The 21,642-nt window shown below is 37.5% G+C and overlaps 1 protein-coding gene across 22 annotated transcripts in view; it reads left to right on the top strand.

Moving 5' to 3' along the window:
• HUWE1 (HECT, UBA and WWE domain containing E3 ubiquitin protein ligase 1) overlaps positions 1–21,642 on the top strand; it is a 128,984-nt gene that overhangs the window by 20,653 nt on the left and 86,689 nt on the right. For 21 of the 22 annotated variants that reach the window (XM_084789992.1, XM_084789995.1, XM_084790000.1 and 18 more), the window contains 8 exons: positions 3,499–3,567; positions 8,778–8,876; positions 9,441–9,647; positions 11,640–11,792; positions 17,835–17,897; positions 20,472–20,549; positions 21,265–21,312; positions 21,390–21,458. In XM_084789992.1, coding sequence (XP_084646118.1) covers positions 3,523–3,567; positions 8,778–8,876; positions 9,441–9,647; positions 11,640–11,792; positions 17,835–17,897; positions 20,472–20,549; positions 21,265–21,312; positions 21,390–21,458 — 762 coding nt within the window. In that variant the 5' untranslated portion in view covers positions 3,499–3,522. Of the gene's footprint in view, positions 1–3,498; positions 3,568–4,070; positions 4,576–8,777; positions 8,877–9,440; positions 9,648–11,639; positions 11,793–17,834; positions 17,898–20,471; positions 20,550–21,264; positions 21,313–21,389; positions 21,459–21,642 lie in introns of those variants that run through there. The other variant, XM_084789994.1, reaches the window with a different exon arrangement.

Genomic DNA, 21,642 nt, shown 5'->3' with positions numbered 1-21,642 from the left:
GATTGTTTACTTGCGATCTTGCACATTTTAATGTGCATGCTATAAATTTTCCTCTTAGGACTGCCTTGGCTGTGTTCTGGAAGGGAGGTTCTAGTAGGTTCTTTTTATTTTGTTTTTGTTTTTAGAGACAGGGTTTCTCTGTGTAGCCCTGGCTGTCCTGGACTCGCTTTGTAGACCAGGCTGGCCTCGAACTCACACTGATCCGCCTGCCTCTGCCTCCCGAGTGCTGGCTTTAAAGGCGTGCACCACCACGCCCAGCCTATAGTAAGTTCTTTCATTTGTCTCTAGGAATCTTAAATTTTCCTTTCTTGAATGACTCACTGTTACTTAAAATATGTATTATTTAGTCCCCAAATATGTTTGTAATTTCTTGTTCAGTTCTTCATTTATTCCACTATTATCTGATGAGACACAAGGAAGCAGCTTGATTTTTTTTTTTAATTAAGTTTTTAGTTGTTGAGACTTTTATTTTGTGACAGACTTAATTTTGAGGATTCATGTGTAGCGGAAAAAAACTCATTCCCTACTTGTTAGGTGTAATAGTCTGTATGTATCTGTTAAGTTGATCCCCTCTAAAATTTCTTCGCCCATTTCATTTTAGAATATCTATATAAATTTATTGAAGTCCTTCACTATTGTGCTTGAATCTTTGTGGGTTTTTTTTTTTATAAAGAATACCCTTTGATGTTTATAAAAATAATAGCTCCAATTAATGCTGTATCAAATTATCTTCTTGATGAATTGTTCCTTTATATGTTATGAACCACCATGTGGTTGCTAGGAATTGAATTCAGGACCTTTGGAAGAGCAGTCAGACCCATCTCTCCAGCCCTTATCTCTAATTTTGGATTGACATCTGCTTTATCTGCTGTAATTGTAATTATATCTGGTTTATGGTTTCCATTTGCTTGTTGGTTCCTTTTCTATCCTTTGATACAAATTTGGGGGTATTTTAAGTCTGTTTCTTGGAGACAACATATTGCTTCTTGTGTTTTTTTCCCTGCAAGATAGGGGCTCCCTGTGTTAGCCTTGGCTATCCTGGACTCGATTTTTAGACCGGGCTGGCCTCTAAGTCACAGCAATCCACCTACCTCTGCCTCCCTAGTGCTGGTATTAAAGGCGCGTGTAACCACGCCCGGCTGCTTCTTGTATTTTAATCTAGTTCATTAAACTATATCTCTTTAGTAATTGAGATTATTTACATTTAAGGTTATTATCTGGAGGGATTGGCTATTTGCAAATGTGTTAGGGCATCTGTTTTACTGGATTAGTGGTATTTTTCCTTCAGAGTAGTTTTGGGAATTTGCTAGTCATGGTTGTTTCTTTCTTAAGTCTTAGCCTGTTTATTTCATAGATTGTACACTTTCATGTGTTCTCATAAAGGAGCCTATGATCCTTCTCCTTTTATGTTAGTCCATTAAGAGTTTCTGAAGTGCTAGCTTGGTTGTTAGTTGCCATAGTTTGTATTTGTCTTTCAGAGGTCCAGAGTTTAATTCCCAGCAACCACAAGGTGGCTCACAGCCATCTACAATGTGACAATACATAAAATAAATAAATCTAAAAATGTAACAAAACAAAACAAATGACTGCCTAATACTCCAATAATGCGATCTGGTTTTAGCTGTAAAATCTTTTGTAAGAAACAAACAAAAAGCTGGGGATTTAAGTGTAGAAATTGCTCAGTATATGGTTAAGATTGTTGTTAGGATCCAGTTGGCCTCATTTTAAGTATTTTGACGTTGTTAGAGGAGTCCTCTTATCTTGGTCATTTGTGTTAGATGATAAGATAGTTTAAAAAGGGAATTTGTATTTACGTATCCTAAATATTAATTTTAGAGGAATGTATTTTACTATTCAAATACTGTCTGAACCAAATGTTTGGGTGGTAAATATTTGAAATGGTGGTATCCTGTTACCTTGATTTATATTTTTCAAAAATGACATGGCTCCATATATATTTAAATCTTATGTGCCCATCATTAAAACAAAATAAGACTATTTTGGAACATTGCGGTTTTTAAAAAAATGGTTTTGGAGACAGGGTCTCTCTGTGTTAGCCTTGGCTGTCCTGGTCTTGCTTTGTAGACCAGGCTAGCCTTGAACTCACAGTGATCCACCTACTTCTTCCTCCCCAGTGCTGGGATTAAAGGCAGGTGCCACCATAGCTTGACTGAATCGACATTTTGATTCATATCCTTTCTAGAGTGTTCTCCGTAGACATAGATTTATATTTAGTTGCTTATATGTTTTGAGGTAGCTCTCTTGTTGCCCATCCTAGCTTTGAATTCCCACTGATCCTACTTCAGCCTGGGATTACAGATAGATTTATATTCCATGTTATAACCTTTTTACTTAATCGTGAACTTCTCGGTTAGTAATTGCTTCTAATTTAGCAGTTATACAGTCAATTTAAAAAGCAGGCCTAGGCCTGGAGAGATTAACACTTAAGACCATTTGTTCCCAATACCTGTACTGTGTTTCACAACCATCCTTAACTGTAGTTCCAGGAGATCCAATGAATGACTTGGACTTCGTGGTTCCCCAGCCTGCATGTGGTATACATACATGCAAGCAAAACACACATAAAAAAGTTTAAAACAGTCTTTTTTGGTTTTTTCGAGACAGGGTTTCTCTGTGTTAGCCTTGGCTGTTCTGGGCTCACTTTGTAGACCAGGCTGGCCTCGAACTCACAGCGATCCGCCTGCCTCTGCCTCCCGAGTGCTGGGATTAAAGGCGTGCACCTCCACGCCCGGCTTTAAAACAGTCTTATTTGGGGTTTTTGGTACTTTCTGATTTTTAACTCCTTTTTTTTTCTCTTGAGACACGGCTTCTCTGTGTAGCTTTGGCTGTCCTGGACTCACTTTGTAGATCAGGCTAGACTTGAACACGGAGATCTACCTGCCTCTGGAATGCTGGGATTACAGGTGTGTGCCACCACACCTGGTTTGATCCCTCCCCCTCACTTGTGTACATACTCATGCAATATAGATTAACGTGTTTAAATGTTTGTGTATATCCTTAAAACTTTGGCTAAATTCCCAGAAGTGGAATTATTCCGCTCCCCACCTTCCCCACCTCCCCCAACCAGAGGCTTCTGATGAGTTTTTCCATCCTGAGGTATCAAGAAACATTGTATATTTTAACTGTCAATAAATAACATGAAATCCTTATAAAAGAAAAAAAAATCCCTTTTGTTTTGGCTTAATTCTGTTTTGGGTTTATTGTAACAGGGATTTTGGGCCAACTGTATCTAAAGATAGTCTTTCTTTTCTGTGACTGGCTGTCCTGCAACTCAGAGGTTGGCCTCTGTCTCAGTAGTGCTGGGATTAAAGGCGTGCGCCACTACTACTCTGCTAAAGATATTCTTTTCTCTCTTCTATCTCATAGCCATAGTCAGGGTTTTTACATTGGGTATCTTGCATACTGTTTGACCAACTTTTTGTATGTCTAAGAATATACTGCTTTATGGTCTCATTACTTTGGGGGTTTCCTTTTCAGATCTTAAATCAGAAAATTGGAAACATGAAAGTAGACAGGACTAAACTGAAAAAGACACCTACTGAGGCCGTGAGTATCCAAGTTTGCTTTGTCTATTTTCTTCATTTCAGGAAAAAAAATCATTGTGACCGGTTCAGCTGTTCTGACCTTCCAAGTAAACATGCCCACTTTATACAAAGTGTTACCACAGCAACTTTTGAGACTAGGAGAAATAGCTCTCTTTTAGAGTGATTGGGTTCCATACTGAACTTTACTACAAAAGAAAACAAAAGCACTATCTTGCCTTTTTTTCTTTTTTTTAAAGTAGCCAAGTGACCAGTGGAAAAGGAATAGTGAACTTTGTAGATGTAGGTAGGTCCCTGAAATGGACTCTTCAAGCCACAATATAAGCATTGAAAGACAGTATGACCATGGAAAAAACAGATGTAGAGTCAAAATTGACTATAGCTATTAAAAATCAAGGGCTTTTTTTTTGGGGGGGTTTGAAAACAAAAATGGTAACTTCATTGCTTTTTATGACTTCTTTCATTTTGTATTTTGATGTTGGAATATCATATGTTGAACATTAATTTTCTTACTGTACAGTCTTAATTTGATTTTGTTTTTGATGTGTTTTGGCATCTAAATTTTGATGTATATACTATAATATCATTTGAAAGTGAAGAATAAAAAAGTCTTAAGCATTAAGATTTTAAAAAATAAGACAGTACCATCAGTGTAAGAATACTTGTATGAGAATTGAAAATCAGGACAATCTAGAGCACATAAGAAAATAATAGAGGGGTTATGTATTGTGGAAAAAACAGTATTAGTTAATAAAATGTGCCAAGAGATTACTTTTGATTTGGGTGGGATGGTGTGGGATACTGTTTTACTGAAGTAATTTGTAGATAAGTCATCAAGTCAGATATTTTTAAAAGAAATTATAGGAGAAGTAGAACATACAGGTGAATGTTTACCTTGTCTTAGGTGGGGATTGCCCTTCCAAGCATTAAAGCAAAGGACAAAAAACCAAAATGGAAATGTAAAATACCATATCCAAAATAAAAGGACACATGACAATAGCCATTCTAACAGGTATGAGGTAATATCTCATTATGATTTTGATTTGCATTTCCCTGATTATTAGTGATGTTGAGTTACCTTTGTATGTGCCATTTGGCCATTTATATGTTTTTGGAGAAAAGTCATTTAAAATTCATTTGCCCACTTTAAAATTGGGTTATTTGGGTCTTCCCATCCTCCCTTCCCCACCCCACCCCCTATGAAGTTGAAGACGTTTCTTACATATTTTTTAAATTAATCCCCAGAAGAATGAAAAGTGAAATAAGTTAACCACACAGGAACAAATACTGCATGATTCCTCTAAAATGGGGCATCTAAAATAGTCAAAGGTATGTAAGTAGGCAATAGAATGGATGATTATGGGGAGAGAATGGGGGAATTGTTCTATGGCTATGTATAATTTAGTTATACAAGTGAGTAAAAGCTGGTTCTGGTCGCTCATGCCTATAATCCTAGTACTTAGGAGACTATGGCAAAAAGACCATTAGTTCATCGGGGGAGCCTGGGCTACATAGTGATATCCCATTTGAAAAAGGATAAGGATAAGTTTCAGAACTAACGGTTACTGGTAAATTATTGTATACTTTAAAAATTTTGTTGAGGTGAAACTTCATGTTAAAATGTTAACACATACACACAGGGTCACAAGGAAACTTGGAGGTGATGTTTTTCACCTGGAATGTGGTGATGGTGAAATGAGTATATATACATCCATCTAAACTCACGAAAGTTAAAAAAAAAAAGTATGCTAATTATGTATTGTTTTTATATGCCACCTGATACCACAGTTGAGCTTAGTTGTCTGGGGGAGTCATGGGACATAAGGTAGAGAAAATATTTGTAACTCGATGTAACTAATATATTTTATGCTAAGTCAGAAAGAAATGAATATCCCAATGACAAAATGGGCACAAAACCTTTCAGAGAAGGAACAAAGCCAGTAAACCAGAAAGAATCGGTCTTACAGGTGATCAGAGAAATGCAAATTTTATTTTTTATGCTAAATTATAAGGCTCTTATAGTTACACCTACATAAGTTTTCTAGCTTTATCAGATCTCTTAGAGTATAAAGTCACTGACTAGATGTGTTGGCTTGAGTTACCTGTTTTAGTCAAGCAATGTAGATTGCCCAATTTCTCATACTGGTGTCAGTACTAGGTTTTAGAATATTGGCAGCATTGCAAGGGATTTCCCCCCTAGGTTTGATTATCTATGGAAACAAATTTCATGTGAGCCCTGGTAGCTGGTTTGCAGCTTTGAACTGACAGATGGCTTGTTTTTTCCTATGAGTGGGGCACAGTCCCACTTGGTTTGCATTTATTTATGTAGCAAAGAGAGGAAAGATACTGTAAGGCTAAGTAAATCTTATGATTAGAAAACATAAGCATCTTAGATGATTCAAATGTGTGTCATAGATACACCCTGTGAAAATTTGGGTGGCGCATGCCTTTAATCCCAGCCTGGGCTACAAAGTGAGTCCAGGACAGCCAACGCTACACAGAGAAACCCTGTCTCGAAAAACAAACAAAAAAAGAACAAAGAAAAGTTGGGTGTGGGGCTACTACATTAAGAAAGTTTTGGGGGACCCACAAGATGGCTCACCAGGTAAAAGTTCCATGAGCTTAGCTTCTAGAACCCACATAAGGTGGAGAGAACCAACTCTGCATAGTTGTCCCCTGACATCTGTACATATTTATTCTCTCTCCTTCCACCCTGCCCTTCCCTCCCTCTCCCTCCTTCCAGCTCCCTTCCTCACTTCCCCCACCTTATTTAGCTGTAACAGGAAGTTTCTCAATAAGTCTAAAAGATGTTGGAACGTTTCTTTGAAAATGAGAGACAAGGGCTGGGCATGGTGGTGCAAGCTTTTAAATACCGGCACCTGGGAGGTAGAAGCAGGTAGATCTCTTGAGTTCAAGACCAACTTGGTCTTCATAGGGAGAACAAAGGAGCACACAGGGAGACCCTGTCTCCGAAAGAATAAATAACCAGAGACAGAGAGAACCGTAATATTTGAGTTTGGGAAGTAACATTTAAGTATCCTATTTCAGGCTATTCCTTGGTAACCTCTAAAGCATTTAGTGGGCAACAATTAAATGCTAATGAAGTTGAGGTCTAGAAAAGATGAAAAGGTCCAGGCTATATTGTAAGTTGCTCTTTTGCATGTATGACTTGTCCACGTAGACCCAGGCATTTCACTCACGTAAGTGTGTTTGTCATGATGCCAAGCAGAGTCTTTGGTAAGCCCCAAGTCAGTCACAGGCAAAAATCTTAGTTTAGCAAAGGGCATTGGTATCTTTTACTAACAACTATATTGTATTCAAGCAGGTTTTGGCTTGGGTACAGGCTTGTGGGGAATTAAATGCAGTGTAACTTGGACATACCAAGTTGTTTTGTTTTGGTTTTTGGTTTTTCGAGACAGGGTCTCTGTGTAGCCTTGGCTGTCCTGGAATTGCATTGTAGATCAGGCTGGCCTCGAACCCACAGGGACCCACTTGCCTCTGCCTCCCCGAGTGCTGGGATTAAAGGCGTGTGCCACCACCACCCAGCGACATACCAAGTTTTAAAAAAAAAAACTATTTTTGATTTAACAAGCTAAAGGACCCAAATAATAGCCGCAAAATAGGTATTACCTAACCCACAGTATCATGAAATGAATTTTCCTATATGTATGCTTTTGGAAATTTAAATAGTTGTGTTTGATACTAGATCAAAGTAATTAGAGAAGGGACAAAAGAACTTTTAGCGGGTGACTAACTTTCTGTTTTCTGTTAATTCTGTTTTGCTGTTTCTCCTATAAAGTATACTTTAAAAAAGGAGGAGAGGGGTCAAGCCTGGTTTGTGGAAGGATTTGGTGTTAAGGGTTTTTCATATGTTTCATTATCACAAAAATTTGAGGTAGATCTAGTAAGGTTGAGAGAATTTGGCTTAAAGAAAACACACACACACACACACACACACACACACACACACACTATTATACTTGATGGGAATCTTTGGTGTTTCCTCTAGTTTTAGATCTCATAGAAGCATTGTTTGATATCTAGATGGTATCTTAACTATTAGATGAGGGTGCTGAAATTCAAAGAAAGACTAAATCTGAATCCCATGTTCTTTAAATACTGAGACAACATGCTCATTTCTTCGTTTTTATTTTTTTACACCTCGTATTGTATATACTCTTTAAGTGGCTAGCTTATTAGGTTGTGTTTTCCTGGTAAGTAGAACTCAGAATCAAACAGTTTATTAACCATAAAACCGAAATAGAAAATAGATTTGTTTTGCTCCAAAGCTAGCTTAATTCCCATGACACCAATTACAGAGTTAAATAAGAAGTGTTAACACTTTTCCTACCTGTTGTCCATTAATAGAATGCTTCCCAGTTTTAGTCCCAATCCCTTTTTCCTTTCCACTTTGAGAACTTTTACTATAAATTCTCAATCCACTCTTTGATACCTGATATATGGTCCTGTTCATCATTACTAGAGATTAGGAATGTATGGAAATGGGACCACCAAGTAAGGATGGAGCTTTAGTTTTATAGAGTTGAGAATAAGTTCTATGTGCTTTTATAATTCAAGGATTAATATTGTAGAAAAACAAATCATTGCTAGCCCTTTCTTTTTGTTTTTTGTTTGTTTTGTTGTTTTTTGTTTTGTTTTTTTCGAGACAGGCTTTCTCTGGGTAGCCTTGACTATTCCTGGACTCGCTTTGTAGACCAGGCGATCCGCCTGCCTCTGCCTCCCAAGCGCTGGGATTAAAGGTGTGCACCACCAGTGCCCAGCTGCTACCCCTTTCTAATTCAAGGTTTAATACTGTAGAAACCATTGTTAGCCATTTCCTTTAACGGAATTTTTTCAGGCTTTCTTTTTCCTCCCTCCCTGACTCATTGTAACAATACCAGACATCCTGGTTACTAATTCTACTGGTTAATTAATTCTACTTTTAGAGCTCCTTAGCTATTTCCTTTACTTCTGTTGTCAGTGTATTTCCGAGTAATTGGTCTGTATGTACAGATTTATTCAGAATAAACAAATGCATAGTGGATTGTTGGCAATATTTCCTCATGAGGTTTCTGTTGTAATCCCATGTGATCTAGGAGATCTAGTTTATATAAGCAAAAGTTGAATTACTTTGGGTTTAAAGGTCACTTTTCCTATTCTTGTTTTCCCTTCATTCTAAAACGCGTTTTGTGAATATTTGTTTATCTTTCTTAGCCTGCAGACTGCAGAGCCTTAATAGACAAACTCAAAGTTTGTAACGATGAGCAACTCCTCTTGGAACTGCAGCAAATCAAAACATGGAACATTGGCAAGGTATGTTAACCTATTATAACAAAAGACAGTGCACATGCTATTAGTACCTTGGTTTGTATGTTTTGATAATGACAAGAGAAACCACAGTGGAATAACCCGATTCCGTAGTCACTTTAGTATTTAGCATATGTGAATCATAGCTCTAGAACACTGGCATTTAGCCTGAAATGTTGCCAAGAAACTTTTAAAAGGAAAACCAATGTGTTGGGCCAGATAGATAGTTCAGAAGGTAAAGGCACTTATTGCCAAGTCTATCCTGAGAGACCAAATTTGATCCCTGTATTCCTCATAATGAATGAAAAGAACCAGTTCCTCCAAGATTATCCTCTGACCTCTACACATATGCTGTGGTGCGCACAAATTGATCTTTGAAAGAGTGAAAACAAAAATTCCTGTCTTAAAAATATAAAACCATACTTGAAAGTACCCATTTAGTGTTAAACCATTGTTATTCTTTGATGAACGGGCTCACTTGGTGGTCCAGGCTCCTCTTGGACTCTGGATCCTTCTACCCATACCCAGCCACTTTTATTGTATTTTTATATCCTTTTTATCCTTTTCTAGTGTGAGTTATATCACTGGGTGGATCTGTTGGACCGCTTTGATGGAATTCTGGCAGATGCTGGACAAACAGTGGAGAATATGTCATGGATGCTTGTATGTGATAGACCAGAAAAAGAGCAGCTAAAAATGCTTCTATTGGCTGTATTGAACTTCACAGCCTTGCTTATTGAGTACAGCTTTTCTCGGCATCTGTACAGTTCCATAGAGGTAAGGGAATATGTGGTTTGTTCTTAACTATAACTGTGTGTATCCACAAAGAAGGGAATTTCTTTTTCCGATGGTTGCTTGCTTTCCTTTTCATTGGCGTTCTTAAGATTTTCAGCTTAAAAGATAATAATAGTAAGAGAGGGATTAACTTAGTGGCAGTGTACTTCCCTAGTATGTAGGGCCCTGGGTTGAGTCCTCAGAATTACAAGGGGAAAGAGATAAATGTAAGACATTTCTTAGGCACAAATACTACCCATCTTAGGGTTGGTGGAAAAGGTTCTCTATTTTGTACTTACTCTGCCTTTTTTTTTGTTTTGTTTTGTTTTGTTTTTCGAGACAGGGTCTCTCTGTGTTATCCTTGGCTATCCTGGACTCGCTCTTTAGACCAGGCTGGCCTTGAACTCACAGCAATCCACCTGCCTCTGCCTCCCGAGTGCTGGGATTAAAGGCGTGCGCCACCACGCCCCCCTTTTCAAGGTGTAAGGATTATAGTACCTGTGTTGAAGTATTTTATGGAATATTTAATAATCCTTGTCCCAGATGATTAGAAGTGTTCCAAGTTATTCTTAAACTATTAAAATAGTTTGGTTTCCTTATATCAATGTTCTTACATTTTTCAATGTCTTCTATTATCCTAAACGCATACAGTTCTCCCATTATACCTATGGGGGGGCAGAAATCACCTCTTTTTTGTTTGTTTGTTTTTAGACAGGGTCTCTCTGTGTTATCTTGGCTGTCCTGAATTTGCTTTGTAGACCATGCTGGCCTCAAACTCAAAAGTGATCCACCTGCCTCTGCCTCCCCAGTGCTGGGATTAAAGGTGTGTGCCACCGTGCCTGGCGGGGGATCACTTCTAAGGACCCTTTCCATTACACAAAATTTTATAGATTCTTAAAAATTTCTTACTCAAGGTTAGATATTTGCATGTAACCTGTATCAATCAATCTATCTATCTATCTATCTAAATAATTAAACTCAAGATTATTTGTAGTACCTATCACAATTGTCGCTTTAGTTCCCGTGACCAAATTCCTGACAAGAAACAACTTAAGGGAGGGAAGTTTAATTTGGTTCCATGGTTTGAGAGAACAGAGTTCATCCTAGCAAGGAAGGTGGTAGGTAGCTTCACAGTGGTAGGAGCTTATGGCAGTCCTATACTGTGGTTATAGGAGAATCAGAAAGCTCAAGGCTCAACCATAGTTATCTACTTCTAAAAGTTGAACAACGTTGCAAAACTGTGCCACTAGCTGCTGTCCAAGCTTTCAAACATAAGCCTATGGAGGAACATCTTATATCCATATTGTAGCAATGTGTATGTGTGGTGTTTGTTAATAATTAACCTTGCCTTAGGAATATTGACCAAAATGTGCATAGGGATACACCTCTAAAAATATATCCATGGTAAGTTGAATGCATGGATGATGTGGACTACACTCAGTTATGAGAGCCACAGTATCCTCTGTACCTACAGAAACAAAGGTACACAGAATAATCCATGAGTTTTAAAAATGGTCAAAAGGGGGCTGGGAGAGATGGCTTGAAAGTTAAGGGTACTTTCTTGCATAGGACTTGGGTTTGGATGGAGGCTTACAACTATCTGTAACTCTGAGACTTTGGAGCCATCAGGCATGCACATGATACACAGACAAATGTTCAGACAAAACACATAAAATAAATCTTAAAAATTTTAGTGATCAAAAATACAGTAAAAAGAATTTTCCTTTAGTAAAACTTGATTACTGCCGTATATCACTCTGTTGTATTTTCTTTTCTTCTCTTCCCCCTTCCCCAATCTATCTCGGAAGTTCTGCAACTTTATTTGACATTCAGTAAGTTAGTTCCCATCTACATTGACCAGCTGTAGATGTTTGACTGGTAACAAGGCACTTAAGTTACCAATGTGTAGAGCTTATTTGGTGAGTCCTCATCTTCATTATGTTTTCTGACACTTGGCCTGATACATTGAACTTTGTTCTCTTTTTGTTCCTATAGCATTTGACAACTTTATTGGCTTCCTCTGATATGCAAGTGGTGCTGGCAGTCCTTAACCTTCTATATGTATTTAGCAAAAGATCAAACTACATCACACGTCTTGGATCTGACAAGAGGACCCCACTACTGACAAGGCTGCAACATTTGGCAGAGGTGAGTCTTGGGTGAATACTGGAAAAACAAATATCAGAATATATGGTTTCTTTAAACAGACATTTCTTGTTTTGTTGAAGTAGATTAGAATCCTTTAGTTAACTTTTTTTGTTTGTTTTTTGAGACAGGGTTTCTCTGTGTAGCCTTGGCTGTCCTGGACACACTCTGTAGACCAGGCTGGATTTGAACTCACAGAAATCTGTCTGCCTCCCAAGTGCTGGGATTAAAGGCATGAGCCACCACACCTGGCCTTAGTTAACTTTCTGACTTGAGTATGAGTATTTGGGACAGTGTAATAAAGTTTCAAAAAGTATCTATTCTCAACTATTAATTAAATTTGAAACATTTTGTTAACTCTGCTAATGAAACAAAATCCTTTGTTCAAAATTGACAGTTCTGCTTTGGGGGAAGTTCAGAATTAAGGATTCTTTGTTTTAAAAAAAAAAGCATACAAGATAAAAAAAAGTGTGGATTTGAATCTTTGTTCTGATAACACATACTATCCTCACCTTGGAATTTGCTATTAAGTGATGTTTAGAATAAATTTAGGGTACCTAGTCCTATAATCAGTCATCAGGTTTTTTTTCTAATAATGGTGAATTTTTGAAGTCAAGAGATCTTATAATAAAATTCAACTCTACCCAAAGATTGTGTGGCATTTCTAGGGGTTCATTGTTAACACAGGATTGCTGTGAGGTTGTCTTATAATTGTTTTGCAGGGTCATTCATTGTCCTTGTTATTGTTTTATTGCTGTGACACCATGACCAAGTTAACTTTTAGAAGAGAGCATTTCATTCAGGGCTTGTTTATAGTTTTAGAGGGTTTATTCCATGGCCATCATGACCAGGGAGCATATTGGCCGCATGTATGGCATTGGAGCAATAGCTGAGAGCTTACATCCTGATCCACCACAGTCAGAATAGCATAAAGTTCTCCATCATGAGCCCCTCTAGTGGTAAGATAACAGTCATGTATTATTAACACACCGACTGAAGCCTTTTATAAATTGCTAATGTAATGTTTACCTTCTGATTGTCTCAACATTTCCGGCTATTTTTAGGTTCATTACTTTGAAAACATCTTTGTGCGACTAACAAGTTTAACAAAAATCTATGACCTATATGAAAATATAGAAAAAAAATCACTCTATTCCAATGAGGCCTTGAATGCTTGGCCATTTTTTTTTCTTGGATTTATAATTACATGCACGAAGACACAGTCTTTTCTTTTTCACTTACTGTTTTTTTTTTAAATGTCTCTAAGCATGACAAACACGTTACTTTTAGATACCTACTTATTACCATATTACCAGGGTTATATTGCAACCCCACTGCATAGATGCATATAAATGAGGCTCAAGAGTTTGTGTATATTATTTTTTGGGGAAAATACAGAGGCTTTTGGTCACTGAAAAAGTTATGAGATGTAGTATTTGATGTTACTCTTAGTTGTTTGAATTGGTTGAGTATGGTTATTTCATACTTGAATTCTTATAAAATCCTGTGAACCAGTTTTTCAGTCATTGCCCAGTTTTCCAGTTGGTACCATTAAAGCAGTTTATAGCAGTCCTGTATGCACTGCGAAACACTGCATATTTATTAGGTGTAGAAATTAGAATAATGTAGTCTGTCATTTGATCAATAGGTTCTAAAACCAGATGCAACAAACACGTAAGAATTTAAATTATGGCTGGGCAGTGGTGGCTCATGCCTTTAATCTGGGGTTGGTAGTTAGGAGCACAGAGTACCTCTGAGTTTGAGGACAGCCTGGTCTACTGGGCATGTTCTAAGATAGCCAAGGCTACACATAGAAACCCTGTCTAGAAAAACCAAAGCGCGTGAGTGTGTGTGATTAATGGTAAAGATGACATTAGTAGAATATAAATGGATTGCTAACATCTTGTTTACTATTCAGGAGACAATTTGTTGGATGCTAAAGATGAAATCTTTGGCTTAAGATGTAGTTTAGTTGGTAGAGTGCTTTCCCGACATGCATACCTGTAATCTCAGTACTTAGGAGGATCAGATATTGAAGGCAAATCCTTGCCTACATAGCACTTTCAAGACCCATCTAGAATACATGAAGCTCTGCCTCAAAGAAAGAACAGAAAACCCCCAACGATTGTATATAATCATTGAAGGATAATATAACTGAATATAATATTATGTTAACATAACATAGTTATATTAACTGAAGGATAATATAACAGGCAGGGCACATTTTAAGTTCACCACTTGGGCAGCATAAAGTTGGAGGATACTTAGTTGTTGATAAGCCTGAGCTGTACAGTAAAACTGCTTTTATAGAGGGATGTGAGAGGAGAAAATAAAACCAGATAGGGGCGAAGAAAAACCAGATAGGTGTTTCCATGAAGGAGTGAACCAATTCCTTTTTCTGTGTAAGCCTAAAAACTTTTAGTTGAAGATTTTAATTATAGTCAAAATATGACACCTATGAGAGTCTCTGTTTTCTTCCTATTTGGGTAATTTACATTTTTTCCTATTATAAACTAGCTCCATAGTAGATATCCTTTGTTCATGAATATTTGGTCCATAGTTAACAATAGTTGCTTTAAAATTAGTTTTAAATGAATATTTGACCTTGTGCTTTACATGTTCTTATTTAGTTAATGAAAGAAACCTTGTGTCAAATAAAACCAGGTAGATCTCACCCGAGAAAAACCTGACTTTGACTTTTGTCCTTCATGGGCATGAGTTAACCAAAACTGTATGCCTTGTCCTAGAAGGGTGGGGACTGCTTACTGTATTTATCAATGTTTTCAACAAGTTTATGCCCTTGAGAAAGTTGCAAAATAAGGAAACATAGTAGCAGGCCCTCAGAGCTGGTCTTTCAGAGACTAAAACAATCAACACTGTTCTTCTTCTCACTTGAGGAATGTGAACTATTATTTACACCTGGTGAATTTAGGATAGAGTGAGGTAAGCTAAATATCAAAAGGCTAGTTTGAAGAATTCTTATGAAGTTGTTTGATTCTGAATTGTTTGTCAAATGCATTCACACCTTTTCTAACAGGTAGGCTTTTGCAGTTCTCTGCTTTTCTGTTTTCACTATTATCGCTATGAAAATATTTATTAGCTAGTTGAGAGAAGAAAGGTAAAGTGTATAATTAGTTTTTAAAAAAGATTTATTTATTATTACATATACAGTGCTCTGTTTGCATGTACTCCTGCAAGCCAGAAGAGGGCGCCATATCACATTACAGATGGTTATGAGCCATCATGTGGTTGCTGGGAATTGAACTCAGGACCTTTGGAAGAGCAGGTGGCGCTCTTAACCACTGAGCCATCTCTCCATCCCTGATTAGTTTTTCTTAGTATGTCTCTTAGTTAAATTTCTATTGCTCTATAATAGCACAACCGAGGCAACTTGTAAAAGAGCTTATTTGGGCCTCATAGTTATAGAAGGTTAATGTCTATGACTAGCATGGCCATGAGCATGTATGAAAGTGATTATTATTAGTCCCACAACAGAATCAATAAAAGGGTATCTTGAAATATTCTCTGTATCTGAAATTAACCCAACACTTTCCACTCTAGCGTCAGGGAGGTTCTTAGGAGCAGGACAAAAGGGAGCCACATTTCCTCACCAAATATCTGAAGAACAGTCTTGTACTATAGTTGCTAATATTGTTCTCTGAAAACCTCTTGAGCTATGCCTACATAATTCACTTTGTTCTCAGCACTACTGTCTTCCAAGCTCCTAGGAAGGCCAGATAATTATAGTGTTCATCTACTTTGATAAACTGGGCGTGGTGGCACATGCCTTTAATCCCAGCAGGCAGATCACTGTGAGTTTGATGCCAACCTGGTCTACAAAGTGAGTCTAGGACAGCCACGGCTACACAGAGAAACCCTGTCTCGGAAAAAGAAATAACAACTTTGATAGTCTAAAGTCTTAAAGTCTTCCACATTCTTTGAAAGAACAGTGTGTTCAGTCCTGTCACAGCAATATCCTATTTCTTCTGTCAGTAACTTTTCAATTGCTGTGATAATATAGTATGATGACGGCACCTTATAGAAGAAATTTTGTATTTTGATGCTCATGGCTCAAAGGGTTAGAGTTAATGACCATCATAGTGAGGAACATGGCAGCAAGTGGGCATGGTGTGGAGCAGTAGCTGAGAGCTTATACTTTGATTCACAGCGACGAGGCAAATTGAGCTATCTGGGAATGGGCATGAGCTTTTGAAACTGCAAAGCTCATCATCGGTGACACACTCCCCTATCAACAAACATCAGACAGTTACACCAATTGAGGAGAATTAAGTCTTCAAAACATAGGAGCCTATGGTGGCCATTCTCATTCAAACAACCACAGCATGACTTTCACTCAAGAACCTAAGATATAAAGCCCTAAAAATAATTGTTATGTATAACAAAATGCCTTGCTACAAGCATCTGGAGAATAGATAAAAGTGACCCTGGTTTTCGGTATTCTTTGCTTCTGGTTAATAAAGACTTAGAAAAAGCTTATTTCTCTGGGATTAAGTTGATTTTGTTGTATTTACCAGTAGTGTTTTGTAATGGAGATCTCTGAATGGCAGCTTCAGTGATATACACTGTTTTATAGGAGAGGTGATGATATGATTATATTCCTAAAGAAGGAAATAATGGGATTATATATAGAGATTATCATGTGTGCAGCTTTTCCTGGTAGACAAACAACTCTATTGTGATTGGGACCCATACTGGATTTGTGAGAATTAGGTGAAAGCGTCTGTGTTGGAGCTGGCCCAGGCACAATTTACCTTTTGGCAAGAGTAGCTTATTAAAACTTACGGTGTAGCTAAGATGACTAGCAATTATATAAACTTAAAACATACTCTGTTTTTGCTAGGTGTGGTGTTGTATATTCTCTAATAATAACAACTTGCCTCGGGCAGAGACAAGTGATCTTTGTGAGTTAAGACCAGCCTGGTCTATATAACAAATTTTAGGCCACTCAGAGATACACCATTAGACTCTGTCTCAAGAAACAAAAAGCAACTGTGTTGCTGTTAAAATTTTTCCATATTTCAAAGGTGAAAGAAGATGAAGGCTGGCCCATAAGCAAAATTATATGAATGGAATTTGGGGTTTGGAAACTTACTTAAAATTGTACTACTTATTTGAAATCTCTTATACTTTGGTAGCAAAGCATATTAGTCAATGTTCTATTGTTATGATGAGCCAGCATAACCACAGCAACTCTATAAAGGAAAGTATTTAATTGGGACTTGCTTACAGGTTCAGAAGTTAAGTTCATTGTCAGCATGGTGGGAAGCACAACAGCATGCAAGCAGACATGGTCCTGGAGAAGGAGCTTAAGAGCTTTACATTTGGACCCAAAGTCAGAAGACAGAAAGCCTGAATTGGGCATTTGAAACCCCAAAGCATACCCCAAGTGACACACGTCCTCCATCAAGGCCTGGCCTACTTCAACAAGGCCGTACTATATGAGCCACCCCCTTCTTTTTTTTTTTAAAGATTTATTTAATATATATGAGTGCATATATACCTGCATGGTAGAAGAAGGCACCAGATCCCAGTGTGGATGGTTGTGAGTCACCATGTGGTTGCTAGGAATTGAATTTGGGATCTCTAGAGGAGCTGACAGTGCTCTTAACTGCCAAACCATCTCCCGAGCCCTGAGACCATTCTTATTCAAACCAACACTCAAAGAATATAGACTCTAAGAGCATTTAATGTGGCTCCTGTCAAGAAAAAGTATGGCTCAACTCTGGAGAAGGATGAAAAAGCAGAATGGTGAGAAAGGCCAGCTCTGATGGAATGTCAGCAAACATGAATCCTGACAATGGAATGCAGCAACTAGCCTTGCTTATTTGTACTCTGACCTTAAGCACCCTCAAATTGCCATAAAATAGATTTCATTGTAGAAATAACTATTTGATGCACCTCCTTGCTGTGAGTCTCAAAATCTTGTTTTGCAGCTGAGTTGATGAGTATTTTTTCATTAAACACTTTATAAATAAACATGTGACCATAAGCATTGTGTCAACATTGTGTTTTTCCTTTACAAAGAGCTGGGGTGGAAAGGAGAATGGCTTTGGACTTGCAGAATGTTGCAGAGACTTGCACATGTTGGTGAGTAACTATTTAGGATATGATATTGTCTCTTTGTAAGCCTTACTTAACAATGAATGTATGGTATATAAATTGACACTTGACATCAGGACTTTGTAGAACCTGAGAAAAATACACAATGGTGGTGGTTATAGGTAAAAGAGTCTCAGAGAGAGTAGTATCTGTTCGTATACCCAGCTCTGAGAGTTGAATTTATTGAATCAAATTGAAAGCGAGCGTGCGGGCATGCATGCACGCGCTTTAATCCCATAAAGCTGGGAACCTAGTGCACATTTTAAATTTCTGTATTTGGAGATGGTGGGAAGAAAATCAAGACCAGCTTTGACTACATGTGGGTTTTTTGTTGTTGTTGTTTTGTTTTGTTGTTTTTTTTCAAGACAGGGTCTCTCTGTGCATTGGCTGTCCTGGATTCCCCTGTAAACCAGGCTGTACTCAACAGCAATCTGACTGCCTCTGCTTCCAGAGTGCTGGGATTAAAGGCGTGTACCACCATGCCTGGCCCATGATTTCTAACAGTAAAAACAAAACAAAAGCACATTTACTTGTGTTCTTACACGTCTATCAGAACTTTGAGCAGTGTTCAGGAATGACTGATTGGAAGTAGTTTGTTTGTTTTTTTTTTTCTTTTTTTCTTTTTTCTTTTTTTAGGATTACTTAGAACTTAATGCAGGGGACTGAAGAAATGGCAGTTCAAGAGCAGTTGACCAGCACCCACAGGACAACTTAAAACATTTGTAACTCCAGGGCATCTGATAGCCTCTTTTGATTTCTACAGGCACCAGACACTTACATGGCCCAGTAGACTACACACAGGCAAAACATTCATACAAAAAAAAATTTTTTTTTGTTTTTTTGAGACAGGGTTTCTCTGTGTAGCCTTAGCCATCCTGGACTCACTTTGTAGACCAGGCTGGCCTCAAACTCACAGCGATCCGCCTGCCTCTGCCTCCCGAGTGCTGGGATTAAAGGCGTGCGCCACCACGCCCGGCTATACAAATTAAATTTTAAAAATTTATTTTTTATTTTTATTTATTTTTTTTTTGAGAGAAAGTTGTGTAGTCTTGGCTGTCCAGGACTCTAAATTAAAAAAAACAAAACAAAACAAAACACAAAAACTGAATAATATATTTTCATGTTTATCTTTCACCCATGTTCTGGTTATGGATTTAGGCTATCCTCCCTTCTGCTTTGTTTTATACATAGAGCTGTCTGTTTTGTTTTGTTGTTTTTCGAGACAGGGTTTTTCTGTGTAGCCTTGGCTATCCTGGACTTGCTTTGTAGACCAGGCTGGCCTCGAACTCACAGCGATTCGCCTGCCTCTCTCTCCTGAGTTCTGGGAGTAAAGATGTGCGCCACCACTGCCTGACAAGTAGAGCTATCTGTAAGGCATAGTTGGTGCCTAAGTTTTCATGTTTAACACCAGTGGATATGATCAAATTTTCCTAATTTTTTCTTCTAGAAATTTTTATCACTTAGTAATATGGCTCTGTTTTCTAGTCACATATTAGAACAGCTTACTTTCTGACCTTAGCTAATATTCTTTAATAAATAGCTGTGAATGGATGTTAGTAATATGGTAAGCATATCTTTTATGTTAGAACATTCAGTATAGAATTTCAATTTTGAGAACATGATACTTTATTTTAAAGAATAGTAGGTCAATTCTGAACCTCATGCGCATGAAGACTTTGTTGGTTTCTGTGGTATCTATTACTTGTTTTAGCCCTTCCTTACATTAAGGTTGAGATTTGGCGTGTTGAAGGATTTATATTCATACTGAACCACATTTAAAAAGATATACTGTGGTAATGTCATTGTGTTTTCTCTCATGGAATAATTTTTTTTCCAAAAGAGGGTCTCTCTATGTAGCCTTGGCTGTCCTGGACTCACTTCATAGACCAGGCTGGCCTCGAACTCACAGCAAATCTGCCTGCCTCTGCCTCCATAGTGCTGGAATTAAAGGTGTGCGCCACCATGCCCGGCTTCATGAGAATGTTTTAATGGATAGGGTCATATTGTAATTTCATCTGTTATTTTTGTAAAGTTATAGGAAGATGTGCTTTGATGGTGTGTTTTATTTGATTTGTTGTGTACCTATGCAGAATAACATGTAATGTGTTCCAGAATGGTATAGAAAGGCATATTTGAAATAATAGAAAAAGTGCCAATGAGAGCCTGGCAACGAGTTTTCACAAGAATCTACTATTTACCATTCTTTATCTGCTGGGTAGATTTTGACCCTGGTACCTGTTCTGCAATATTTCTTAAATTCATACATTACTTGACTGACTTATCCTCACCACAAGAATAACTATAGTCAATTTATGTAGTAAAAGAATAACATAACTTAAAAGTTAAAAGCAGATGTTTAGATCTCTAAATGCTAGACCTCTCATTGTGCTTCCCACAAATGTCATATGAACTATGTTAAAGGCAAAGGATTAATGATACTGTTGATGTAAGAATATATCGCCAACACAACGTGTTGTTCTAAAAGCTAGCTCTTTGAGGAAGGCATGTCTGAGTCTAAAGCGAACTTAAGCTTGATGCCGTATTTTTCTCTTTTATACACAGAAATACCCACCCAGTGCAACCACACTACACTTTGAATTCTATGCGGATCCTGGAGCTGAGGTCAAAATTGAGAAGAGGGTGAGTCTGGTTGTTTGTTGTTGTTTATAGAATCTCTTAGTTTAAAATGAGGGAATGTGTATTTTTTTTTAATCACCGTCCTATGAAGCTAGGAGTACCTAGAAGCTTTTCAGGAATTAATCATACACCTACTTCTCACATCATTAGGTTTTATGTGAAACCTGCCAAAAAATAGAATCCCTTTTATTAGTCACTACCATGTTTGTGCATTTTGCTTATAGTCCCAGTTGGGATGGTAACCTAATGGTCTTAGTTGGGTTTCAAGTTTCTCTATTTAAGCCAGCCTTTAATAAGCTATGTTGCTCGTGTGAATATTTCAAATTCCTGGATGAGATTCAGTTTGGTGTAGAAATTCTTTAATGAATCAGATCTTTCTTCCACTTTCATTATTAAATAATATTTTTTCTAGATTAAAGTTATCTCTAAAACTAGAGAAGCCTTTCTTATGGATTCAATCTTTGGTATGAATACTGAAATTGTGGAGGAGTACAAATTATAAATTATGCCTGGCCAACATCATTATAGTTTAATACTAGTGGTTTCATAGAAGTAATCTTGTGACAATTATATATGGAAAGAGGATGCTTTTAGATGACTCGGAAGTTACCTTGATTTTAAAGAGTTTGGCCTAAACCCAGGATGGCACTTTGTTCTCAGGTGGCTGTTACCGGGTATTTAGTGACCCCTAACAGCTCTTTTAACTTTTTAATTTCAGACAACTAGTAATACACTACATTATATTCACATAGAACAACTTGACAAGGTAAGAGAATTCTTTGACAATTGTTTTGTCAATTTTTGATTGTAGCTTTATTCCTAACTAATTTTGTTCTAATACAGATTTCAGAAAGCCCTTCTGAAATAATGGAATCTCTTACCAAAATGTACAGCATTCCTAAGGATAAGCAGGTACAATATGTCTGAAAAATACCGAGCATATGGTGGGTTTCCAAATACACTAATGATACACGGTGGGCAAGGAAGAACAGCATGAAAAGATGATGTCCTTTTGGCATCTGAGCATAGTAAAATAGCTACCCAGGCCTTTGTTTCGTCTCTTAAGGTCAACAGTAGCTTCTAGTACCTTATGAGA

The sequence above is a fragment of the Acomys minous genome, assembly GCF_964271855.1.
Source record: "Acomys minous genome assembly, chromosome: 7".
NCBI classification, from domain to species: Eukaryota; Metazoa; Chordata; class Mammalia; order Rodentia; family Muridae; genus Acomys; species Acomys minous.
The sequence above is the reverse complement of the archived record's forward strand: the minus strand, read 5'-3'. Positions and strand labels throughout refer to the sequence as shown.